The following is a 23,119-nucleotide window of genomic DNA, read 5'->3' on the forward strand; positions in this document are numbered from 1 at the left end:
ACATCGGAAAGAAGGGAGAAGAAATAATAATAATAACAACAACAACAACAACAGAGGGGGGTGAAAACTCCCGGCTTCGCCTTCCCGACGGCGGCCGCCAGCACCGGTGCGGCGGCTCTCGGGCGCCACCTAGCGGCGAAATTCGCGGGCGGCGGGGCGAGGTCGGGGGGCCGCCTTGGGCGGCGCGGCTTCGCCCGGTGCCCGCCGGCGGGAGACCCCGCCGGCGGGCACCGGGCGAAACCGCACCGCCCTCCCGCTTCGGCTTCGTTGTCTCAGCCGGCGTACGAGCGTTGCCGGCGAGATGGGCTAATTGCTACGTGGCTCGCGGGGCGCGGAGTCCCTGTCCGCTCGGGGAAGAGACAAAAGTAGAACATTTGAAACTGCCTTTCCGAGCCGAAAGCTGCCTTACCTGAACGTCATAATTACAGTAATTATGTACACCCAAATTACATGCTAATTCAATTAGAATCAAATCGTTCTAAATCGGAATCAAATGAGGTAGCGGGAATTAATCAATGACAACATAAATAGAGAGCTTCCTTCGGGGGGAACTCGAGGTGGCCCCGTCACCTCTGACCGCGTCCCGTGTATTTTTTAATCACAACAATAATAAAAAGATGCTCTTACCGTCATCCGTGAAGCGACAGCACCTCCTACAGGGCTCCGTCGAGCGGCCGCGCCGCGAACCCGGCGCCCTGCGCGCTGCCCTCGCTGCGGGGGGTTCCGCCGGGGTTTTTGCCCCGGGCCTGCACACAGGCTGCCGTTCTCCAGCCGCCCCTCTGCCCGCCGCACCGCACCTGGCGCGGGGTGCCCGGCTACGTGCCTTCCCAAGGGCGGCGGGACTGCGGCGGGCCGCCCGGACCTTCAGCAGAGGGAGCCTGGTGAGTACGAGCGGCTTGCTGAGAGCTCTTCAGCTGGTGGTCTCTGAGAGACGCGTCCAACATGGCACTCTCCCTGTTGCAGCTTTCAATCGCGGCGGCCTCGCGTTGAGCCCGCGCCACTTCCCGGCATTCCCAGGGAAGGAGGCCAGGTGTGCTCAGCACGCACCTCGGCGGGCACACACGGCAGGGCCCGGCAAAGTGCCCACAGCTGCAGGCATCAGCTGCCGCTCCCAGGTGGGCACAGGAGCCCTGCCACACGCAGAGCCCTGCCCCTGCTTTGGGAACGCACACCCCATTGCTTGTTACCCCTTGAATTTTCCTGGTGTGTGTAACTTGAAGTTTGCCACAAAAACAGGCCTTTCCCCATATCACACTGCCCCTCCCAGAGGGACAGACAGCACGTTCTTCACAAGACAATGTTTGGATGCTTTGTATGGGCATTCTGAGCAGCCTCCTGCTCCTGCTCGCTCAGAGCTCTCACGCACACATCACCACAGGGCTTGACTCCGCTGGATTGCGCACATCTTTAAGCCTGGCCACTTCATTAAGAACACTCGGAGCAACCTCACGCAAAAGCATTTAGAAGAAGGTGACATCGCTTAATGGCTCACCCTTTCAAACTCATTCACACGTGCTTAAAAGAGAAGCCAGGTCACTTCCACCATATATTATACTCTGAGTGATACTGAAAAACGGCATGACAGTTTTAAGAAGTAGAAGTGGACTGGTAATAAAGCGCTGTTTGCCCTGGCAGTGAGGGGGGAAGAAAGCTGCCCATCGGCTCAGCAGCACCTTCACCTGTCCACTGATCTATCTCCACGTGCCGCCCTGAAACAGAAAGCAAAACATTGCCTTGTGCATTTGTACTGACTCAGAATACTGGAGAAGTAGGCAGTTCTCACTGCTTTTAAATAATAAGGTATTTTATTATTGACGTTCGTAACAGCACGTGAAGAACAACGGTCACCAAAAACGAAAGGATGGATATTTACATTAACTTCCTACTACAAACGATGAAACACCCGGAGCAGTTGAGGCACTAAATGCTCTTTTCATGTCTTGGGAGCTTACTGAACAATAACTTGACATTGTACTGACACACACCAACAGGGGTTCAAGATGTTTAGATAGCCCTGACCAAGCTGTACACTGCAGGAGGTCAAAAAATGTTGGCTACACACTTATGTGAACTGTGTCTCTCTGTTGTTTTAACTCATGAAATTGATCTCTTACAGGGAACTTTAGCAAAAATGGTGCAGTATAACACAACAACAACAAAAAGCCCTCTACAACATAATGTTTTGATGTTGGAAGCAGGGATTTTACCCACAGCTATCTCAAACATTTGTTACCATTTTAACATACCCCAGGATTCTTCCCCATTACTTCCTGCTTCCCCTCACAGTTGCATCAAAACAAAAATCACCACCGACAGAAATCAAGGATATCAAACACTGCTCTGAAATACTTTAAAACTCAGGTCTAGGGATTACTGCATGCACACATATTTGCCAACAAGAATATTCATACAGTAAGAAAAATACCGCAACATTTGTCCTAATTTACAGATATTATAACATCACAGAAATGACGCTGTGGGCTTTATTTAGGAAAAGCTAGTTACAAAGGTTGGAAAACAAAGAGCAGTGTGTCACCGAGCCCTTATTAAAGGTATCATCAAGAAGGAGACATTTTTGTTTGCACCAGTCCGCTACACTATCTCTTTTTTTTCCTCTCTCTGCTTCTGCTTCTACTCCTTCTGCTCCTTTCTCTGTATTCTACTTTACTGCACTTGTCTCCATTGCTCTCTCTGTATTTTTTCTCCTTTCTGTGCCCATCTGTGCTGGGGCTGCTGGTTTCATTTTTCCTGTGACACTCTTCACCAGGGCTTTGACTTGGGCTTTTTCTTGTTTGCCTTTGCCTGTGACTGCTGTGACTTGTGCAAGGGCTTCTCCCTCTATCTGCGCTCCGGCTCCTGCTATCCCTCTCCTTTCTTTCAGTCTCTCTCTGGTGTCTGCTTTTGGACCTTCTTTCCCCCTCACAGGAGCTCCATTTGCTGTTCTCCGCAGAACTATCTTGCTTTAAAAGTCTATACTTCTCCCTATCTTTGTCCTTGTTACCGTGACTACTGGAGAGATCTTCATAAAGTTTTTCCTTCCTAGTCTTTGCTTTTCCTTCTGAATCGCTGCTGCTAGCCTCTGAAAACTTGTCTTTTTTTCTTTTCTTAGAATACATCTTCTTTTGTGCTGCTTTATCTCTGCTGTCAGTCTCACTGTCGCTGCTGCTTCCTGAAGTCTCACTGGAGGATGAGGAAGAGGAGCTCATCTTAAGTTTCTTGTGTTTACTCTTGCCTTTTTTCTTTTGCTGCTTTTTCTTCTTTCTGTCTTTCTTTTTCTTTTTCTTCTCCAGACGATCCAATTTCCTTTTATTTTCAAAATAAGAGAGTAGTGCAATCAGACTTGTTAACATACTCCAGATTACAGTCATTGTCTTTAAAGTTGACTACTTCACTCGTCCTACGCAGTAAATACATTATTTTCCATAAAAGCTTGTTGAATTTCAATCCTCGTCCAGAGAAGTATTTAAAACCATTTTAAGCTTCTAACCTTGAGCTAAGCATAGTTAGAATGTGGTTTTTCAATTCCTTATTTAAGAAAAAAAAAGAGAAGTGCATTTTGGCCTTATCACCAGGAATGCAGATAATTAATTGGTAGTGCTTTCTTACTGTCAGTCTGCTGGAGACAGTTTGGAAAATCTGCTGCTTTTATTTGTGCATTCTTATAACAGATTTTGAAAAGGAAAAAAAAAACAATTAGCGTTCGCTTCCTATTAGTGATGGAAACTGATATTTTAGAGCCTATTCTCCAGGCAAACGATGCTGGTATTTTCACTAACATCTGTCACAAGCAGAAATGTAAGTGCTCCAGCCACAATTACAGTGCTCTGTCATGCACACGCACTCACTGCCATTTAACTGCTTTCGCAGAAGTTTGCGTTCTTAACTCATTGCTTGCTGTGCTTACACTTCTCAGAAAATCAGTGAAGAATGACATTACCTGCAGCATATTAAAAATATCCCTTCAGACTCATAAAATCCAAAGGATCCAAACATTTACTGAAGTTCAGTTTTGAAAATATAAGAAGTACTGCAATTAGCTGTGTTGGGCCAGCAGAAGTTCAAACAAAATACTGTTTTAAGTTATCAAAATATGTATACATTCCTTACTTAAAATAAACATATGCCCAGTATTTTCAGTGAATGATTGGTTACATATGCAGGTACGAGATGAACCTACCTACTCAGGTACCTGCTTAACAATTTACCTTTTTCCTCTTCTGCTTTCCATGTACAGTGTGTTGGGGTTTGGTTTTTTTTTAACCTTGAAAGCTGGCTGCACAGTTTTAACCAGTGATACCTGTATGGGATCCATCTGGCAGTAGCTCTTACACACATTCGTGTTACTTCAAAATAATGTTGCAAATTAGCAGAGGAAAATACTGCAAGTCACTTGACATATGAAATAAGTAGGATAGAAGCAAATAATGATAACCTCATCAACTTGTTATTAGAAGTACAGAAATACGAGGAGCTCCCTCTGCTGGCTTAGCTGAAGCAGCAATCTATAAAACCTTGATCCTAAAGCACACCGACACACCTCAACAGAGATAACAAGGTGCAAGGTTAGGTTCACTACAGCTGCATGGCATAAAATAACGTACTTGGCCAAGTTGTAAACCAGTAAGCAAACATATATAATATTTAATTCTGGAAAAAAATACTGTCAGCAATGCAGTACAACATAATACTTTAAAACAGGAGTTGGCAGTATCTTCAATGAGCCAGTTATTATTTCAGAATCCCAGCTAGATGAGAAATAGGGCACAATGCAAAGGCATCCCGATTAGATTAGAATGGACCAGTTAAGACAAAAAAAGCTAGACAGACAGACACACTGCATAGTGCTTTTTGGGGCCAAGTGTATGTCAAACAGAATTCACTTCCTTCTGTAGTGATGGTGCTAAGCTCTTCAATGATATAGGAAAGGTAGAGGGACAACAAGACTACTATGGAATCAGAGCTACTGCTGACACAGAGCCCTTCCACTTCATACTACGCTTACCTTAAAAGTTTCTGTTTCTGTTTGGTTGACAGCGACTTTAAAAATTCAACTTCTGGATCATCATCTCCTTCACTTGCAACGAATTCCTAGAAAAATGCAGTACAACTTTAAGTCCTCAGATAAAGATAATCTCCCCATTCAGATTGCTGCATTAAAAGTGATGCATCTGTGCGTGCCTTGTTTTTGCACAGGCATGAATGTGCTTGCATTACCAAGTCAACTGAAGACTCCTTGGGAAAAGCAACATACTTGCTGCAAAAACAAAAAACCACCAAAAAACACCCACCCACATTCTGTCTCCAAGCTGAGTAGGTGCTGTAATGTGGGGGCTATACAACAGAAGTTATTAGTAACATATGAAAAATCACTGCCAGGGAAAGAAACATTTCTGAAACAGTTAATAAAAATGAGCCAATTTTGGAGCCCCCATGATTCCTTAGGATAAGTCACCTCATTTTTATCATGCTTGGATGAATAGGTACGATGCCAGTCCTGCTCAAACCCGGAGTAATTTAAGCAAATTACTTTTCTGTCTCAGTTTTGTCATTAGGAAAATGGGTATTAACATATCTACCTTACTGTTGTGCTATTAGTGTTTAAATGCTCATAAAGTGTTCTAGTGTTCTAGCAATGCAAAATACGGTAATCATACGATCTGCATACAGTACTGCAGTCAACAAAGCATAGCTACTTTATGACCCTCAATTCTTCAAATTATGTGCATCTGGTACATTATAGTTTCTTCACAACAATGTTTTTAATTTTAGCCACACTTAGGAGGGGAAAGAAGAAATAAAGATTAAAAAGCTCTTCCCCCCCAAAAAAAGAAGAAAAAACAAAAAAACAAAACAAAAAACCAAGAAACATCACACCTAATGTAAGGCTAAAGTACTGGTATCACTGTGCTCCATTTAACAGTGCCCAGATGCTACATTTTTTCTATAGCACACAGCTTTATAAAATGCAGTTACAGAGGTTGCTCCAGAAGTGCTGCTTTCCATTTTATTATGTTGGCCCACAATGTCAGAGGCAGATGCGGGCGGTGTGGCAGCAGAGGTTGAACCTTCCCACCAATATTCCATTACGTGCTGCTGCTGTGTAACAGATGGCAGCAGAGGGGCAGTCTGACAGAACGGTGTCTGACATGGAAGCAGGCACAGAGCAAAGCTGTACCATTGAATTCCTCCACGCAGAAAAAATGGCATCTTCTAATACTCATCGATGCTTGCTGAATGTTTATGGAGCTCAAACAGCAGATGTGAGCACAGTGAGCTGGTGGGTGGTGTGTTTCAGCAGTGGTGACAGCAATGTGAAAGATAAGTCATGTTCCAGGTGGCCATGCACAGCTGTCACACCACAAAACGAAGAGCGTCTCAGTTATCTGTGTGAATCGGCTAATGGTGGTGACCATGTTGAAAAATAGTGTTTTGTAGCTGAGAATTCACTCCATTAAATAGTGTTATACTCTGCTCTTTGTTTTCATCGTTGTTTCAGTGGAAATAAATAGGAAGCATTACTTTGGGAGCAACCTGCATACATCCAACAGTGGAGACAAAAGGAACTGTTGATTTACTCTGGCATTTCAAGAACCAGCTGAGAACTGTTGTCTTGTCTCTAGTTTAAACTTGGTGACATGGCAATTTGACCATCCTCATAGTATCTCACAAGTAATGCATGTGAATTTTTCACTTTACATTATTATGAAATTGCCTCTACATGAAATATACTTTGTGCAGCCTAAGTAATAACAACTAAATATTTTCTCCCCCAGAAGATAACATAACAATGCTCAGTTAACCAAAAACACCTTCAGCTGCAGCACTCCTGGCAGTACTTGGCATGCTTCCTCAAACATTCATGCAGAGACCACCGCTGCATCACAAGTACAAGGTAAAACCCATAACCACTTCTTTACAAAAAAATTAATTTCTAGTCAACCAAAAGAGGTATTTAATTTTTTATAAATAGAATAAAAAAAAAAAGTTAACTTATGATTCATCATTCTGACTGAAACAGAGCTGGAAAAAACAGTAAGTTTCTGGAGATTTTCCACTGGTGCAGCTATTCAGCTTTCCTATGGATATGCATATTGGAAAACATTAAGCAGCAATTCACAAGCAATCACATTTAGATTTATAGACATTTTCAGCTTACTGGTAAAAAGATCATTACCTGTGATGGATCATTTGCGGTCAAGTTTCTCCCCAGTACATTTTGTTTCAGTGCAAACCCACTGTTTCTCATCTCCGCTATTAGCTCCGAGGGGTGCATTGATGGCCCTGTTCACAAAAATCACAGTTTGAATGTATCATTTATATCTCTCTACCTTTTTTGGACTCCACAGTAGGAATTCAGTTGAAGCTTTGTTAAGTAAAATCACAGCTAAATCAACTCAATAATCTTCTGCTGAGCAAATAATCAGATATGATTTTCTAAAACAGCAGTCTGGAGATTCAGAATAGAAAATAATTGCATTTTTCTTTAAGTACAAGGGGATTCTCTTATGTAACTTTGTCATGTTGAAAACAATATATTTAGGTAAGTGTATTTCTGCTATACTACAAAACACACAGAAAACAGAAAGAGAAAAATATAAAACAAGACTCTTAAGTGCCCCTTCTCCCCTAACACAATGGGAAAATGCACTGCTACTACGCCACTAATAAAGCATTTCTCATAATCTTTCACGCACTTTTGAACTTAAACATAAAAAGTACCCATCATCAGAAACATGGTATACAGACGGAAAATAAATGCATGGAAAAATCAGTTAGGTCCCCACTCATTCCAGGGCCCCCCAGACGTGCTGTGCTGTTACTCTAAGTGCGCTCGCAGCTTTCAGCTTTAAAAGCCTGCAGTACCTCACATTAGCATAGGTGTTTGGGATTAGGCACAGCAGCTTTGTCTGCATCGTGCTGGCTTCGCTGTAACTTACATACCCCACACCTGGCTCCTTGGTGTTAACTGAAGGCTACAATTATCGATATATAAATCCTTGAACAGGCATTTTCTCTTCACCCTAAACACACCTGCTTTTGGTAGGTCCCTTTTGGTAAATCTCCATAGCACTTCATTCACTAGCCTTCCTGTCAATGACTGTGTAAGGCAAATGGAGAAGGCAAGCTAAAGTAAAATTCGAAGGCATGTTATACCGAGTACGGAGCAATCAGTAATACTTCACTAAACTACATGTAAATCATGAGATCAATTTCCTCTTACAGAACACATCCATCCTGCTTTGTGGTTTTGAGAGTTTCTGGGTTGTGAAGAACGAGACAATTTATTATTTTTTTTTTAACATGGGTAAGCACAGAAAGCAGAATTACTATGGAAAACATCAAATAGCACTTTCTCAAAAAAACCCATCAGCTTTGAAGTTCTTGACTTTTACTGTATTACACACTGTTCACTGAAACAAACAGGCCTATACACTAAGAAAGAATGAAGAAAACTTTGGAAATGTTTCAGGATCCCCTGCATTTTTTCACCAGTTTATTTATTTTGCCAAGCAAAACCATTTTCTGATGAAAGATCCCTCTCAGTCTTTATTTGAGTCCACATGGTCTGTTAAGTAAGGGCTTACCTTTTACCCATAGCTCATTTTCTAGAAACAAACCTTTCAGGCATTCTTTGTTCACAGCAGCACTGTGAAGAGGTAAATAATTTCCTCCTCCACACAAAAAGCCAATCACAAATGCACGACGCTACTGATTTTGGTACATTTCTGCCCACTGACTGCAGCTGTGCTGTAAAGCACAGACCAACACAAGGAAGAGGAGGCCTGCTCACACCAGGATCAGCACAGCCGCACACATGGTAGCTATGCTAAAAAGGAAAGTGAACACGGCTAAAACAAATTTCTAGAAGCCTTGCTGCCATGTTTATTACTGACATCGAGGAGACACATTCATAGCTCCATCTGCAGTGCTTCAGACACAACATGGTACTACTGTGGCAAGGACAGCTGACATCACTCTTACTCCTGTCTGGTGGACAAGTTACACCAAACGTACTACAAGATCTTGAGATTCAAGTGGTTTATGAATCCAACTGTTTCTTATCTGCTCTTCCTTTCAAACTGTATGTTAAGGACAGATGGTAAGCCTGGGCCGAGAGGCTCTCAGCTGGCTAAGCTCGCTGGAATTGATGCTACCTAAGTATGCCACAAGTGGCATCCATCAATTTTCAGTCACTCCGTCATCAGAAAAGAAACATTCTTTGTGTACTGTGCAAATGGACGTCCCCCGTCCCAGTTTTACCAGTACTGCATATCATGACACCACGCGGCAGGCTACTGGGTGTGGAGGCACAGTGCACTGCACAGCAGCGTTACCTTGTTATCTCTCCTCATCTTAACGTGGTTATTCTTTCCTTCTCCCCAAAAGGGACCCCGTTTCCGTATCATGCTTCAAACCACAACACCCTCACATGTGCGTTCCTTAGGGCCTTGTGAGACTGCCCGTGAAGAAGTCAGATCTGTGATCTCATGCAGGTGAAAAGGAGCAGAGAGGACATTATGTCATAAGTTAATAGCAAGCTAGATGTAGAAATTCTGTAAAAATAGCAGATTGCGAGGAATCCTAACAGAAGTCTCTCAGTGTTCCTTCATCAGCTAACTAAAAATAAGATCAGAGTCATAATGTTTCATCACCTGTTTCTCATTCTTTCTGAAACAAGTCAAATAGAGCACATAGCTATTTTTAAATGGCAATTTTTCAATCTTCCAAGCTTATTTTCTAGAATTTACTTTTTTTTTTTCCACTTTTTTTTTTTTTTTTAATCTTTTTCCCAGCCTGAAGAAATACTGTTTTCAAGCAAATAGGCTGCTACTTCTTCCTACTTCTTCTCAGAGTTCTTAATGTTTTTACTCTCTCTTATATTTTGTTCAAAGTAGTTTTAAAGGAAAAAAAAATAATAGTTGGCTCAGTTAACTCAGGGTTGGGACATTAAACCTGAAAACTCAAACCATTCAATGAAGTATGGAAAGAAGGATTTTAGTCTTCACAAAGTGTAACTTGAGCACAACCTTAGTTTGACGGCTGTTGGTGCATCTCCATAATATTCATGCAATTCAATAAATAGAAAAGCTGTAAGCAGAATTTTTCTGAAGCCACGTGAGCATCAATTATGCTGGATTTCACAAGGATATCATATGAAGACTTCTACAACATATTGTCAATTTGTTTCTATAATAAAGAGCACTCCAATTTCTTACTGCACTTTACTGAGATCAATTTAACAGAATCGATTCTGCTTCTATTAAACAACCAGGGGGCAATATAATTCTGGATTTCAATTACTGACCGCCAAGCTTACAGCAGGCTCTCCCACCCCACATTATTACCCCCACTCACAGCCCTGAAACAAGAGAACCTATAGCCAAAACTGTCATTTTCCATTTTGTCTGTACTTTTCACAAAGCCACAGACGCAAAGAGCGTGTGTAATGCTTTGTTGTTGCCAGAATGTTTCATCTAATGAGCACGGGTAAAGGACTCCTCCTTGGGAGAACAATGCTAGCTGTAACACGCCATCCAGCAGACCTCCATTAAAATGTCTAAAGCACATTTTTCAAATTATCCAATATTATCCAACAGGACGTTAAAACCTTTTTTCATAACAACTGTGATTAAATACCACTTTTTCCTACAACAGCTTCAGTGGCAGTAAGGACAGACCATAATACTGTGATTGTCAGTATCACCAAGATAGTACTTTTCCATCTATCTGCTTGTGCTACCCTCGACAGCGTCAGCTCAACTTACTGATAAAAGCTTTCACTACTGTCACCAGCACAGATAAACAAACCCATTTATTCTTTGCAATCGATGAAGTTCCTATCTAGATTTTTATTTGAGAATACATATGAAAAGCAAAGAGGTAAGAAGCAGTAATACTGTAACCAGCATTCCTGCCTGTGGCAGGAGAAATCATCCTAGCCAGTACACAGCAGATGCAGTTACATAGTGTTATGAATAGAAATAAGCCATTCCATATTTAAAAAAACAAAACAAAACAACAAACCACCTGAAAAAAAGCAGTATATTCTTCATGGTGCCATTTTAATTACAACTTCTTAACCTTCATTTCAACTAATGCTCATTTTTTGTGCCAACGGAATATTCAGAACGTGTTTGGGCTTTTCTAGAGCTTCCCCATTCCTCACCATACCATAGCTATCTCCTCGTTTGCTAACAGAGATGAAATTCATACAAACACAAATAGAAAGCACACTGGCCTATCTGCTAGCCCTTCATCAGTACACTTCACATTCAGTATACTCCTCACTACCCAGGCTTAAAAAGTCACTTACAAACCAAGGACGAGAGACTCTCAAGGCTTATCCATTATTACCACGTGCTTTTTGTTAACAAAGTAGAATGGTGGTGACATGCTTAGGCCTTTCTTATGCTCACCTTGGACAGCATGATGCCATAATTCTCCCAAAAAGAAATTTGATTTGCTGTATGATAGAAATATTGAAGCCACGCTCTGCTGTTGAATAAATCAATCACATTGGCAACTGCCACTCAGATCTTAAAACCTTATTAGTGATCTCTAAGCAAAACAAATAGGAATTTATTGAATTTCCATTGAAGATGAACAGTGTAGCATAAGCTCACAAGCAATACAACTGCACTGGCTGAGGACAGCACGGCTGCACGCTACAGTTTCCAGCTACAGTTTCCAAACAGGAACATAAAAGAAACAAACAGCGTCTGGTTCTGTTGTGTCTGCAGGTGGGCAGGTGGGATACTGTAGACCTGTGTACACCAGGAAGATTGCAAACAGCTCTTTCACTTTAAATAAGTGATGGAAAACCACGCCGCTGGTTGCCTCAGCAGATGATCACGAGAAGGGTGAATACAGGCTGAAATCAGAATGTGACTTCGCATGGTGGAAGGGAGTACCGTTTAGACACAAGGCTTTTTGGGTTTTGCTTTAAAAGACAACCTAACTTTAAAATTATGAGAGACAGGTTTGTCAATAATATACCCACATACTTTTTGTGCTCTCCATACAGTTTTGTATGGTTCTTTTTTCAGGTGGCTTAAAAGGAAATGGAACTAAAAAGGGAAAGAATTACAGGCTGAGCCTAATCACACCATATCTTCTGTGAAGTTTCACCGCAGTTGTGGCAGAGATAAGAGTAGACACTTCTCATTTATCTGAAGGACAAAGAGCTATTATCATAATTATGTGATCGTGACCCCGGTCGTGAAGAACCCAGCAAGTTTACACAGCCTCCACTAATTCAGAACTGATCATTTTTCACTGATAATTTTTCCATCTCTTTTGGGGATGACTACATTCAGACCATATTTACACTTCAAAGCAACTGCTGCAGTTGGCATTGAGAGAAACCAATGAATACAAAACCTCTGGCTTTTAATTAGCTTTTCTTCAGAGCATCTGCAGTTTAACTGAATGTAACACATTGCCGTGCTTTTGTCGCAGGCTATTTCAGAGAATCTTGAATTTTTAAGAAGTAAAAAACATTTAAATCATCAAACTGCTACAGGAATCCATATTTATTACTCAAACACCATTCACACCAAATACAGAGGGTTCTGAAGCATAAATGGAGGGCGATTCTGAAATGAGATAGTTCTTGAACTATGTGAAGACTCTGTTAGGGCTCCTACTGCTCACAATCAAAGGTCTCAGCTGCAGATCGTAAAGGAAAGTTTCATGCGCACTGCAATTCTGCAGATGACCATTTATACTAATGGTCACAGTTAGCATATTCAAATACCTCTCCTTTGTTAATACAGACTCAAGAGAACACTTCAATCCATTCCTGCATTCCCAATACAATGCACTTCTCATCTATGGGAAAACAAAATGGTACCACATCTGTCCCTGGAAAACACGCAGGGAGATTCTACTGATAACATAATACAGACATAAATCTCATTTTTCTTGTCTTAGCATGGCTGATGATTTCAATGATCTCTATGGCAAGGGATTTCACACCTCAAAGAAGCTGAAGGTCAGAGTGCGACAGACAAGCACAGTGAGTGCGGGGACGCTGAGGTAACACAAAAGTGGCACAAACTTCAGGAGGCGCTGATGAGCCTTTAGAAGGCTGCATTTACACTGACACACCAAACCTTTTCATCTTGGAAGAACGTCAGATGCTACATACACATACATGTCACTCAGTCACATTTTGACTTTCATTTGCCTCAGTTTTCCATAAAGGCATAAACCATCCTGCAGAATCGTTTCTTCACTGGATAGGACATAGACGGAGCCAGTTGACTGTAACATGTTGAAAGCAGTACAGAGCAGAGAATGATGCCCAGCACTCTCCAGCCTAAGTTAAATAGGCCAAGAGCATCAGATTGGACTGATCTATCTGACCATGGCACTTACAAGCAGTGTTGAAACGAATTAACAAAATTACTTCAAAAGTTTTTGCATGTAAAACCTATGAGTATGTGTTCTAATAACTCCATATGTGCATATACACACATATATGCACAGCTGCATGTCAACTCAGAACCACAAGAGATACTTTCATCTTGTCTGAACTTTGAAAGTTAGGATTTTTACCAGTAAAAAAAAAAAAAAAAAAAGAAAAAAAGGTAAAGCAGTTTAGCCCAAAGCAGCATTTTGATTGCCTAATTTAACTTTGTAAAGGAGAAGTAAATCTTATCAGTTGGTCTCTGTACGTGTCACAGTTGGAGCATTCTAACACTACTTTGCAGTTTCCAGTGATCAAAGTAACTTACTTTATATCTAAAACTAAGAATTTCATAATGGAAATAATGCAACATCAGGGGGTGCAGTTATCATGAAATAATTACACTCCTGGGAGATTACAGACAAGGCTGTACCCCAGGGGTGTGATTATCCCATGCTAACCACATCCACTGAAATTGCCTTATTGCAGAAATAATCTCCATTCACTGGTGAGATATTATTCAAAAGGCGCTTTTTTAATGGTAAGATTATTATTTTTTTTTCTAGTATGAATTACCTGCTAGATTAGTAAAATAGTCCCAGAAGCGAAATAACCAAGCCTCAGCTAAGGGACTGATTGCAATTATTTTGCTGTTTGCTGGTGCACTGCAGTGTATTTTAGATCTTGAAAGATAGAGGTCTTCTGCTCGAACAGAGCGGAGTTGCCATGCACGCTGCTCTCCTGCACTGGTTCCACTTGAGCAAAGCAGAGTCAGCAACTGGTCTCTGTGTGAGATACTCAACGTTGAAACTGCATAGCGATTGCTGTTCTGGATTCCATGCAGGAAGGGAGATGGCAATGCAGCCATCATATCATATAAATGCAAAGACCAGTGCCTTTTGCTGAAGAGAACTGCACCTCTTTCCTCAAAGACTAACAGAGTAGCTAGCACTTCAGATAACCCAACTAAATACAACAAAGTCTCATTTTCATTCATTTCAAGTTAAGCTTTTCCTCTGAGGCTGAAAAGCCTGAGTCCAAATAAGGAATTTTACTCTGCTCTCTTCCTGAAGGAGAACATTGGAACACCTACTGCACCTGACCTGCATTAAGCGCTATTCAGTTTTTCTCTGTGTGTTGAGATGCATCATTTATAGCATGTGAAAGGAAATAACACCGGCAATTAGAAGTGAAATGTGCATTTCTCATACCTGTAGCAGAAGGTCTTCCTAAGAACAGACTGGCCTACTTTGAAAAACTTCAGGCAATAAAACATCGAGAAATGCAAGAATGCTGGAATGCAGTAACTGTGCTTCTTGGCAGATCACTGTCCCAACCACTAATTCACTCTTCTTCATGTGCTATTTCTTTCCCTCTGACATGACTTGTTTCTGCATTACTTTCTTTTATTTTAAAATCCTACTGAAGCTTATTGATTTGAGCATTTAAAGCTCTGCTTTTATTAAATTGAAGATGCCATTCAAAGACGACCTTCTGAGGGCATTTCAAATTTTTGAAGGAGAAAAGGCAAGATGGGGATGGGCAGCTTCTGCTTCCTGTTGGCTCTCTGGTTCAGCCACAGGACCTGCCGCAGGGGGTGGGATAGACCCAGAAGCATTTTCTTCTTTTTGAGGGTACAGAATAGTGCAGAATAGTGTTTGACAGGCACAGGCCAGGCACCAGCACAGCACAGCGAGCTCAAACTCTTTCATATTGCCACGATCAGGGCATACCTTTTAACAACATTCTGTCAGCTTTTTAGGATTCTGCACTTGATAAGGGGTGAATTCCAAACCATTCAGAGATGGTGATTAATACCTGCCCATCTCCTCCCACACACCTTGCTACCCACAGCCACCCCACCTCAGGGCACATCTCTGGCTGGTGTTTTGCAATGGTTGTTTAACCACAGACAAAACCAGAAACACAAAGAAGACACAGCAATAGGACTGGGCCAGTTTGATCATCCCAGCTACATTCAAAATTTTCAAAGCCTATTTTAACTTGCCTGTAATAAAGAGCTTGTTAACAGTCCTCACAGTAAGGTTCCCAAATTGCTAGAATGATGGCAGTACCGAGTACAAATACCACATTAAGTTCCTGGTCAATGTAATATGAGCATGTGCTATCTACAAAATGGCAAAACCACGTGTAACCTTAGGCCAGCCCCCAGCAATGATAAGAATGGAACTAAGAAAAGTAACTATGAAAGCAAATAAAACCACACTGCGAGTGAAAGAATCAATACTGTGACCAGCAACTACTACGCTACTATAAAGCTTGTAACAATTTTAACATGCTCTGGTCAGATCCATCATTATCTTAACTCTTCAAGCCCCACACTGGGCACTGAAAAGGCCTGCTATGGTCTAACTTGGCAGTTAGCTCAGCACCACACAGCCATTCACTCACCCCTCCTCCAAGCAGGAAGGAAAAGAAAATCAGGAGAAAAAGCTTCATGGGTTGAGATGAAGACAATTTACTAAGACAGAAAAGCAGAGTTGATGTGAAATGCCATTGCTTACCACCTGCCAACCAATGCTCAGCCACTCCCCAAGCTGTGGCAGTCCCCAGCCAACTCCCCTGGTTTTATAGTTCCATACTGCGTGGCATCATGCAGAACAGCCCTTTGGCCAGGTTAGGTCATCTGTGCTGGTTCTGTTCACTCATGGCTTCCTGCGCCCCCCAGGCCCTCACTACCAGGGCAGTAAGAGAAGCTGAAAAGCTGAAACATCCCTGGCTTTGTGCAGCATTGCTCAGCAACAACTACAACATGTGTTGGGTGTGGGATCAACAGTTGTTTTTTTCCTAAATAGAACACAGCATCTTAGCAAACATTATAGAGAAAACTAACTCTGTTCCAGCTGAAATCAGGACAATAGGCTAGATTGCATCCTTCAAAGAAAATTAGTTTCATAAGCTATTTGCAGTACTGGATTATTAACTGTTATACTATTTTTTTACTATTATTATTATCGTCTATCTATTTCTTAGATCGTTGCACTCTTCATTTATGAGACAACACATCTCAAATTTCACAACACACAAAGCAGGAACAAGCTTTCAGAGACGGAGCTCCTGCAGAAGGATTTACTTCCTAACCTTTCAAAGTATTACTTACTTTAAGTAGTATTTTCTGCCTTCTAGGCCAATCAAAGTAAGAATGGCACAGCAGAACACATTTTCAATGTACTAGAAAATAATCAGAAAAAAAAAACAACTAGGAATAAGCAGCTTAGAAGTAATAATGGATATCATTACTGATAAAGAGAAGGAGGAAAAAGCAAAGCTCAGAGAGCTGCGTTTTATAGAGGAAGACAAGAACATTCACAGAGGTGCTCACTGGTTCAGCATTAAGGCTCATAAAAAGCATTGGGTAGATTTTACGAATGGAAACAACAATGAAGAGAAACGGTCAAAGCAAGATTATACTGTGCATGTGGGGGGGTTGATCAGAACATGACAGGTTTTGGCTTTCTACTACTGCAGTGCACTGTCAGGAAATGTAAAAACACTGTTCTGACAAACTGACTTCACCCCCAGCTAAGGCTAAGTTTACAGAGCTGACTGCAGATCTGCACATGGTGAAACCTGGATAGAGCTCTCAGCAACACGAAGACAAGGACTTAATCCCCCATCCCAGACACCATAGGACAGGTCTCAGGGTTCAGCTCCAAAAATTGTAAAATTTTTGTAAAATGAGATGTAAGCTTCACCTAACATGCATAAATTCTGAGTCTTAGGAGAATTACTGAATTCAATAATTTGTGTTCTCACTTAACTGTATACTTCATGTACAGTCAAGGAAACTCCAGAAGCTCTCAGAGGAGCATAACTTAGCTTGTTATTAAATCGGATGAAGATTTAGAAAAGCTGATGAGAGGATTGCATGCCCGAGGTTAGAAAAAGCAGACAACCTTTTTTACTGCTGATCTAATTAACGATCTTACCCGCTCCTATAAACCTCTTATCTGCTGTTAGATGAAGAACTTACAATTGTTTTAAATTTTACCACCAGTGTTTTTACATACAGTTTTCTTGAAAGAAAAAATGAGAAGGTAGTCATATCATTACAGCTGACTATTCAAACCCAAGATCACAGTGCCTTACAAATTATATATACAAACCCCGACCTGTCACCCGCCCCTACTCGCTGAAATCCTTCCTCTCAGCCTGCTAAAGACTGTGCTCAGCACAGCACACTGTCTTCCAAGTTGGAAATGCGAGGTCACTCGCACAGCCTGAGTACATGTAAACAGTTTTACAGCTTTTTCCTAACACAAAATTCATCCTGCGCATTAAATCCCTCTCTTAGGCTTTGCGTGACTGTTTGGAAAGCTGCCCGGACAGCATCTCTCTCTGTAGGAAACACTCAGCATTCCAACTTTCCTGCATCTAGATAATTAGTTCAGTTGGGTTTGAAGCAAGCAGTTAGCCTTACGTTGACACTGTGAAGTGTCTGCATTAGAAATAATGACTCCATTTTCAAGCTGGTGCAATCATGCACCACATATTTTTCATATTTCCCAGCCAAGCACTCCTAAAAATTGCCCACATCATTTGAACTGGAATAAAAACGTTCTGTAGCATAAAAGCACAACTGATGTGTAACAGTTGCACTGTATAATTCTACCCCCACCAAACGCTCCAAGCACAGTTTTGTCTAAGGTAGGAATGAGGTAAGAAGAAGATTTAATGTTATAACCTATTGAATATAAAGGCTGAGAATGTCAACTGCGGGATTGCTAATACATTAGTATAATCATCAGACAATGCCTAGGAGCAGAAGAGCACAAGAGGCATTGTTTCCTTCAACTTAAGTCTTCTATGCGTCTTCCCAGAGAGATGAAATATCTGTGTGGTGTAATTCTGAAGGCAAGACTGTTGGTAGGCCCAACGTGAAGTAAAACTAAGAGCTACTACATAAAATAGATATCCTGAGCAGAAACAGAATAGGTGTTATCAAGCGTGCAGCCATAGTGATATCCCTACAAAAGTGAATGATCACTATCTTGGAGTGCAGTAGCAAGTCTGAAGACTCACCCACGTTACCAGGTGTCTCGTAATAGACCAAGATTTTGAAAATATTAAAAGCATTACTAACTTGAGTCAGCTTACAGCACTCTAGGCAAACATCACCTAATTTGAATGCTTACATCCACTTCTTTATTAAAACCTAATTAAAAAACTTCACAAAGCAATCAGAAGCCAGCTGAAAGGAAACCAGGAAAGCTCAGTTCCAGTTACTCATCCATTTTTAGAAGTGCAATCAAATATACTAAAAAAAAAATCTCTCCGTTTTTCCAAACGATTAACAAAAATATACTGATACACTACAGCTTTTCAGAGCAGTTTGCCTGAACCTGAACTGGGACAGTCTTTGACAACACATTACTTATTTGGTAACAGGTATTCTCATTCTGACGGAAACAATTTCACTGCAGCTTTCTGACATTTTGTCAGAGGAAGAATCAACAGCAACCGTCTTCAGAGATTCTTCAAAAAATGAGTTAGTAACAAGAAAATTAGATCCCTAGCACTTGAAACGATAAGAAATGTTGGATAGAACATATGAAATAAGAAATCTTTTCCCCATTTCACCAACCTTTCGAAAGAAGATAAAATTTGCAAAATTAAACCTGAGAAGTTTTCCCCACGTTTTTATCCGGACCCTCAGAAAGGCATTTGCTGCCTACCTGAACCATCACTGGACACTGAGCTCGCGTTGATTCCAGAAAGGCCGAATAAAGGACATTCTCGATCAGTGTTCACATGGCCCCACTTGTGGCACTTAATGCATCTCACATTCCGCACCTAGAAGGTAAAAAAGAAGCCAAACAACACTGGCATAAGTTAGTTAACAATACAACTTAACATTTACGGAAACATTTGTGTTATTAGGCAGAAGAAATGCTTTTAGACTCACTGAGAAACACAATAAAATTAAGTCCACGTGGATACTCTGCAGTTAGATAATATTTGCAATACACTCAAGACCTCCACAGAGTGATATGTATGTGACTTGCCTGGATGCCAAACGGCTGGTCTCTGATATTCATGTCATCCTTAGCGTACCTGTCACATAGACACAAAACGCAAACACATCGTAAATTCACTTTGTTTTGTAAGCCATCACACACCAAACTACTTTGAGATCTCTCCAGGTTTACAGCTTTTACTAATTAACTGCATGGGCATGAATGATTACGCAAATGACCCGCTAAAAAGTGAAACTGAAAAGAAAGTAGAAAAAGAAAAGATCATGGAAGGTAAATCAAAAGAATATTTTTTCTGTGGATAAAATCCAGACATCTTACTTTTCTCGAGGGGCGACTTTCTGCCATTCAAATTTGTACTCAGTCTCTCCTTCTTGCTACAAAACACAAAGCATGGCAAGTTTGAGCTTTTCCAATACACTTCCAGTAAACAGGTAGAAAACACAACGAAACGACGTAATAAAATACCTCTTTAGTTTCCTCTTCGAATTTTCAGAAATCATGAAAAGAGAAGAGACAATATATTAATTACATACATAAAATGCAGCTGGTGCTCAATCTAGAAGCAAAACATGTTGAAGTATATTCTAATACAGTAACTAATAAAGTATACTAATAAAGTAACTTAATTAAAATAGAGAACACAAACAATCAGCTTCTAGTATATGCAGTTGCAAATCCTTTAAAACACAACCATCTGTTAAAATTACATTGCTGTGATATACAAGCACAAAAATTTGCAAGTTCTAGCCAGGGAAACACTGTACAACAGCTTGGGGTTGGACAGCAATGCTGCAAAGTTCTCTTTGGTTTTCAGAGAGAGAAAATTTGTTTCCTAGTCAGTATCTAGTCATCTATCATAGCAGTTATAGAGGGACTCTCTCTGCCAGAAGGTTATCATTAAGTTGATTAATATGCAAATTCTGAATTTAATGGAGGAAGTCTAGTTAGATTTCTCTACTCATATTTCCCGAAACATATTTCTAGTCTTCCTAGACTACAGACTGTTAAAATGTGTTTCTTTGCTAGCTAATTCATAAAAAATAAATTGCAATTTACAAAAGGTTTTCCTCTCACAAGGTTTAATGTAATTCCTATCAGGTATGGGTTTACTGCAAAGCAAGTTCTATTTATGTTAAACTGAATACTCTGGTTAACAGGATCTCAAAAATACCCTAAAAACTACTTAATAAACATTACTGTGTCATTCACTGTGTCAGTCCCATGGGCCCATACCTATCATTTCAGTTTCATGTTTTAAAAAGGTCACACGTAAGGGAAAGATAGTAAAATATTTCTGTTCTATATTTTGCATGTGTAATAATTAAAACAAAAAATTATCAAGAATAAAATTTCAGTTTGGTGGAGATGGTATTTCTGGGCTTAGAAGAAGTGAACAGAGTCCGAGCCTCCTCCAGAAGGTTGGTCAGCCTTCAGGGCTTCGAATCAGCCCTGGTGAGCCTTCTCAGGCCCACTGGCTGGGACACATGCTCGGGCCACATGCTGGCTTTACTGAGTCCGCCTGTCTCATCAGGTCGGCACAACAGCTACAGGGCAACCTGTTTTCAGGCAGAAACTCTTACAGATTATGTTTTCTTACTCCTGTGCTTACACCTATCAGTCACTAAAACTTAACAATGTCAACGTGTCCACAAGGCTTTCAGGAACTCCTGCTCATGAATGTATTAAATATAGTGACAGCCAGACCCACCAGAGTTGAGTCATCCAGCATTTATTACTCAGAAGACATCAGCTAATTAACTTCTTGCTTTGGTAACTCCCGTGCCTGACATGGATCAAGCTGAATTTCAGGCAGAAGTTTTATGCAAAAGCTACCCTGCTATTTCTAAAAAGGAGAGCTGGCCAAAACAGTTTGTGCTGCTGGAGCCAATGTGCTGGTCAAGTCTAGTCTTCCTCACCCAGTGCTTTATAATGCCTTAAAGAAACACCTATGGCCAAGCACAGAACCCCTGATGTTGCCATATCTTCCCTTCACACTGAACTGTTGCTTAAAAAGTATTTCTCAATTTGACTGAAATTAAAGTAGCGTGCAATCAAAATTATTAAATACGATCCATCTATGCATTTATCCAGTAGGAGAACAAAAAGCAACACTTTCTAGCATTACTACTCTATGACTATACTGTTTTATTATCTGAATGACCATATTTATTTGTTCAGAGCGATGTCAGCTCTGCCTGCCCACAAACAGACATCTCAGTACCTTTCTTCGCTCCAGGTGGGGCCTCGTACATGAAGTTAAGACCATTCTTCACGCGCTCATCTCCCATAAGCAACCTGAAAGGAACAGTTTGGAATGTTATACACAAAGCGTTCAGATAGGTATTAGTTAATGAGAAAAGAAAAAAGAAACATGCAGCAAAAAATTATGATAATAACCAGAAATTTTCCATCTGTTCATCAGCATACCAAAAGCTGAATATCAAAAAAACAAGGGCCCAGTCAACGCTTTTGCATGCTTCACTGTGTACCAATGATCAGACATATCAATCACAGCTGAAACACAGTTCTGCATCAGAACGTGCAATACCAGGTCACCTACCTGTCCTGTTCTTTGTAGCACTGACTGAGGGAGAATCTGATTAATGTTGAGAAATATCTAAGAGGGAAGTGGGAGGCAATTGGATGAGGCCAGGCTCTTCTCAGTCACATGCACTGACGGGACAAGGAGCAATTGCCTAAACCTTGAACATAGGAAGTTCCATACAAACGTGCAGAAGAAATTCTTTACAGTTAGGGTGATGAAGCACTGGAGCAGGCTGCCCAGAGAGACTGTGGAGCCTGTTTGTACGGAGACATCCAAGACCTATATGGAAGCCTACCTGTGTGACCTTTTGTGTGGTACCTGATTTAGCAGGGGTTGGACTCAATGACCTCTTGAGGTCCCTTCCAACCCCTGCAATTCTATGGTTCTGTGATTTGAAAGCAGACCTTATTGATTCTGCTCAATCAGACAGCAGTTTTCCAGTCACCATCCTCATTTACCGTGGTGGTCAGAGAGAAACAGTGCTTCAAGTAGCTCAGGAAGAGCTGACTCTCACCTGTTATCATAGGACTCCTGTTCTTTGAGATACTGTTGCATTAATTCTTCTTGTTTCTTCTTATCATAGGATATTTTCTGTTCCGCCATCCATACCTAGTTAAAACAAGAGGTTTCCACTTCCAGCAGACTGTAAAACTGTAGGGTACTGTAAAACACACCCTGTAACCACTTCATTGGTTTAGCACGCTGAAAATCAGCTTTCATCAAAGCATAATTTTGATAAGCTAAAACTTCAACGACATTCGAGAACAAAGGCGGGGAAGCCGAGTAACGCGGAGGGAAAACGAAGCTCGGATACCGCAGCGCTGGGTGCCAGGAGCTGCGGGGAGCGGCCTGCGGGCAGGAACGGAGGGCAGCGGCGGGCAGCATGAGGCAACACCGCGCCAAGCGGGGCTGGAGCCAGGGAACGGAGACGGCCGTAGGAGCCCGGGAGCTCTGAGCCGCGGCCGGGACGCGCCGGAGCGCCGCTCACCTTTTTGATGTTGGACTTGGAGGCGGGGTGGAAGTCCTTCTTGCACATGAAGTTGGCGAACGACTTCCCCATGGCGGCGGCGAGGAGCGGCCCACCGGCTGAGCGCGACCGGCTCCAGCGCTCGCTGCGGGCCTTCCGGGCCGGCGGGCGGGCCTTCCTGCGGGGCGCCGCTCCGT

At 41.6% G+C, this 23,119-nt stretch overlaps 1 protein-coding gene across 2 annotated transcripts; it reads right to left on the minus strand.

The window, feature by feature from the left end:
* Positions 1-1,786: 1,786 nt before the first annotated feature.
* On the minus strand, positions 1,787-23,091 carry CIR1 (corepressor interacting with RBPJ, CIR1). 2 transcript variants are annotated; one of them, XM_052676254.1, is made up of 10 exons: positions 22,944-23,091; positions 22,470-22,564; positions 21,632-21,705; positions 19,876-19,889; positions 19,729-19,784; positions 19,438-19,486; positions 19,108-19,225; positions 7,175-7,281; positions 5,003-5,088; positions 1,787-3,303 (listed from the first exon to the last, which is right to left on the minus strand). In XM_052676254.1, exons 1-10 carry the CDS (start codon positions 23,013-23,015, stop codon positions 2,598-2,600), a joined length of 1,377 nt encoding a protein of 458 aa, XP_052532214.1. In that variant the 5' UTR covers positions 23,016-23,091; the 3' UTR covers positions 1,787-2,597. The 2 variants fall into 2 exon arrangements, with proteins under 2 accessions (XP_052532214.1, XP_052532215.1); XM_052676255.1 differs by lacking the exon at positions 19,876-19,889 and having other exon boundaries at positions 21,618-21,705.
* Between the last annotated feature and the right edge of the window lie 28 nt (positions 23,092-23,119).

This window comes from Tympanuchus pallidicinctus, unplaced genomic scaffold, assembly GCF_026119805.1.
Source record: "Tympanuchus pallidicinctus isolate F22 unplaced genomic scaffold, pur_lepc_1.0 scaffold15, whole genome shotgun sequence".
Taxonomy (NCBI): domain Eukaryota; kingdom Metazoa; phylum Chordata; class Aves; order Galliformes; family Phasianidae; genus Tympanuchus; species Tympanuchus pallidicinctus.

Excerpts from the sequence above, each read along its gene's own strand:
- CIR1 (XM_052676254.1), bottom strand. The coding sequence starts at position 23,015 with ATGGGGAAGTCGTTCGCCAACTTCATGTGCAAGAAGGACTTCCACCCC. Across the intron at positions 21,706-22,469 it reads CAGGAGTCCTATGATAACAG|GTTGCTTATGGGAGATGAGC; the intron begins GTGAGAGTCAGC and ends TGTTCCTTTCAG. Across the intron at positions 19,226-19,437 it reads ACCAGCCGTTTGGCATCCAG|GTGCGGAATGTGAGATGCAT; the intron begins GCAAGTCACATA and ends TTTACCTTCTAG.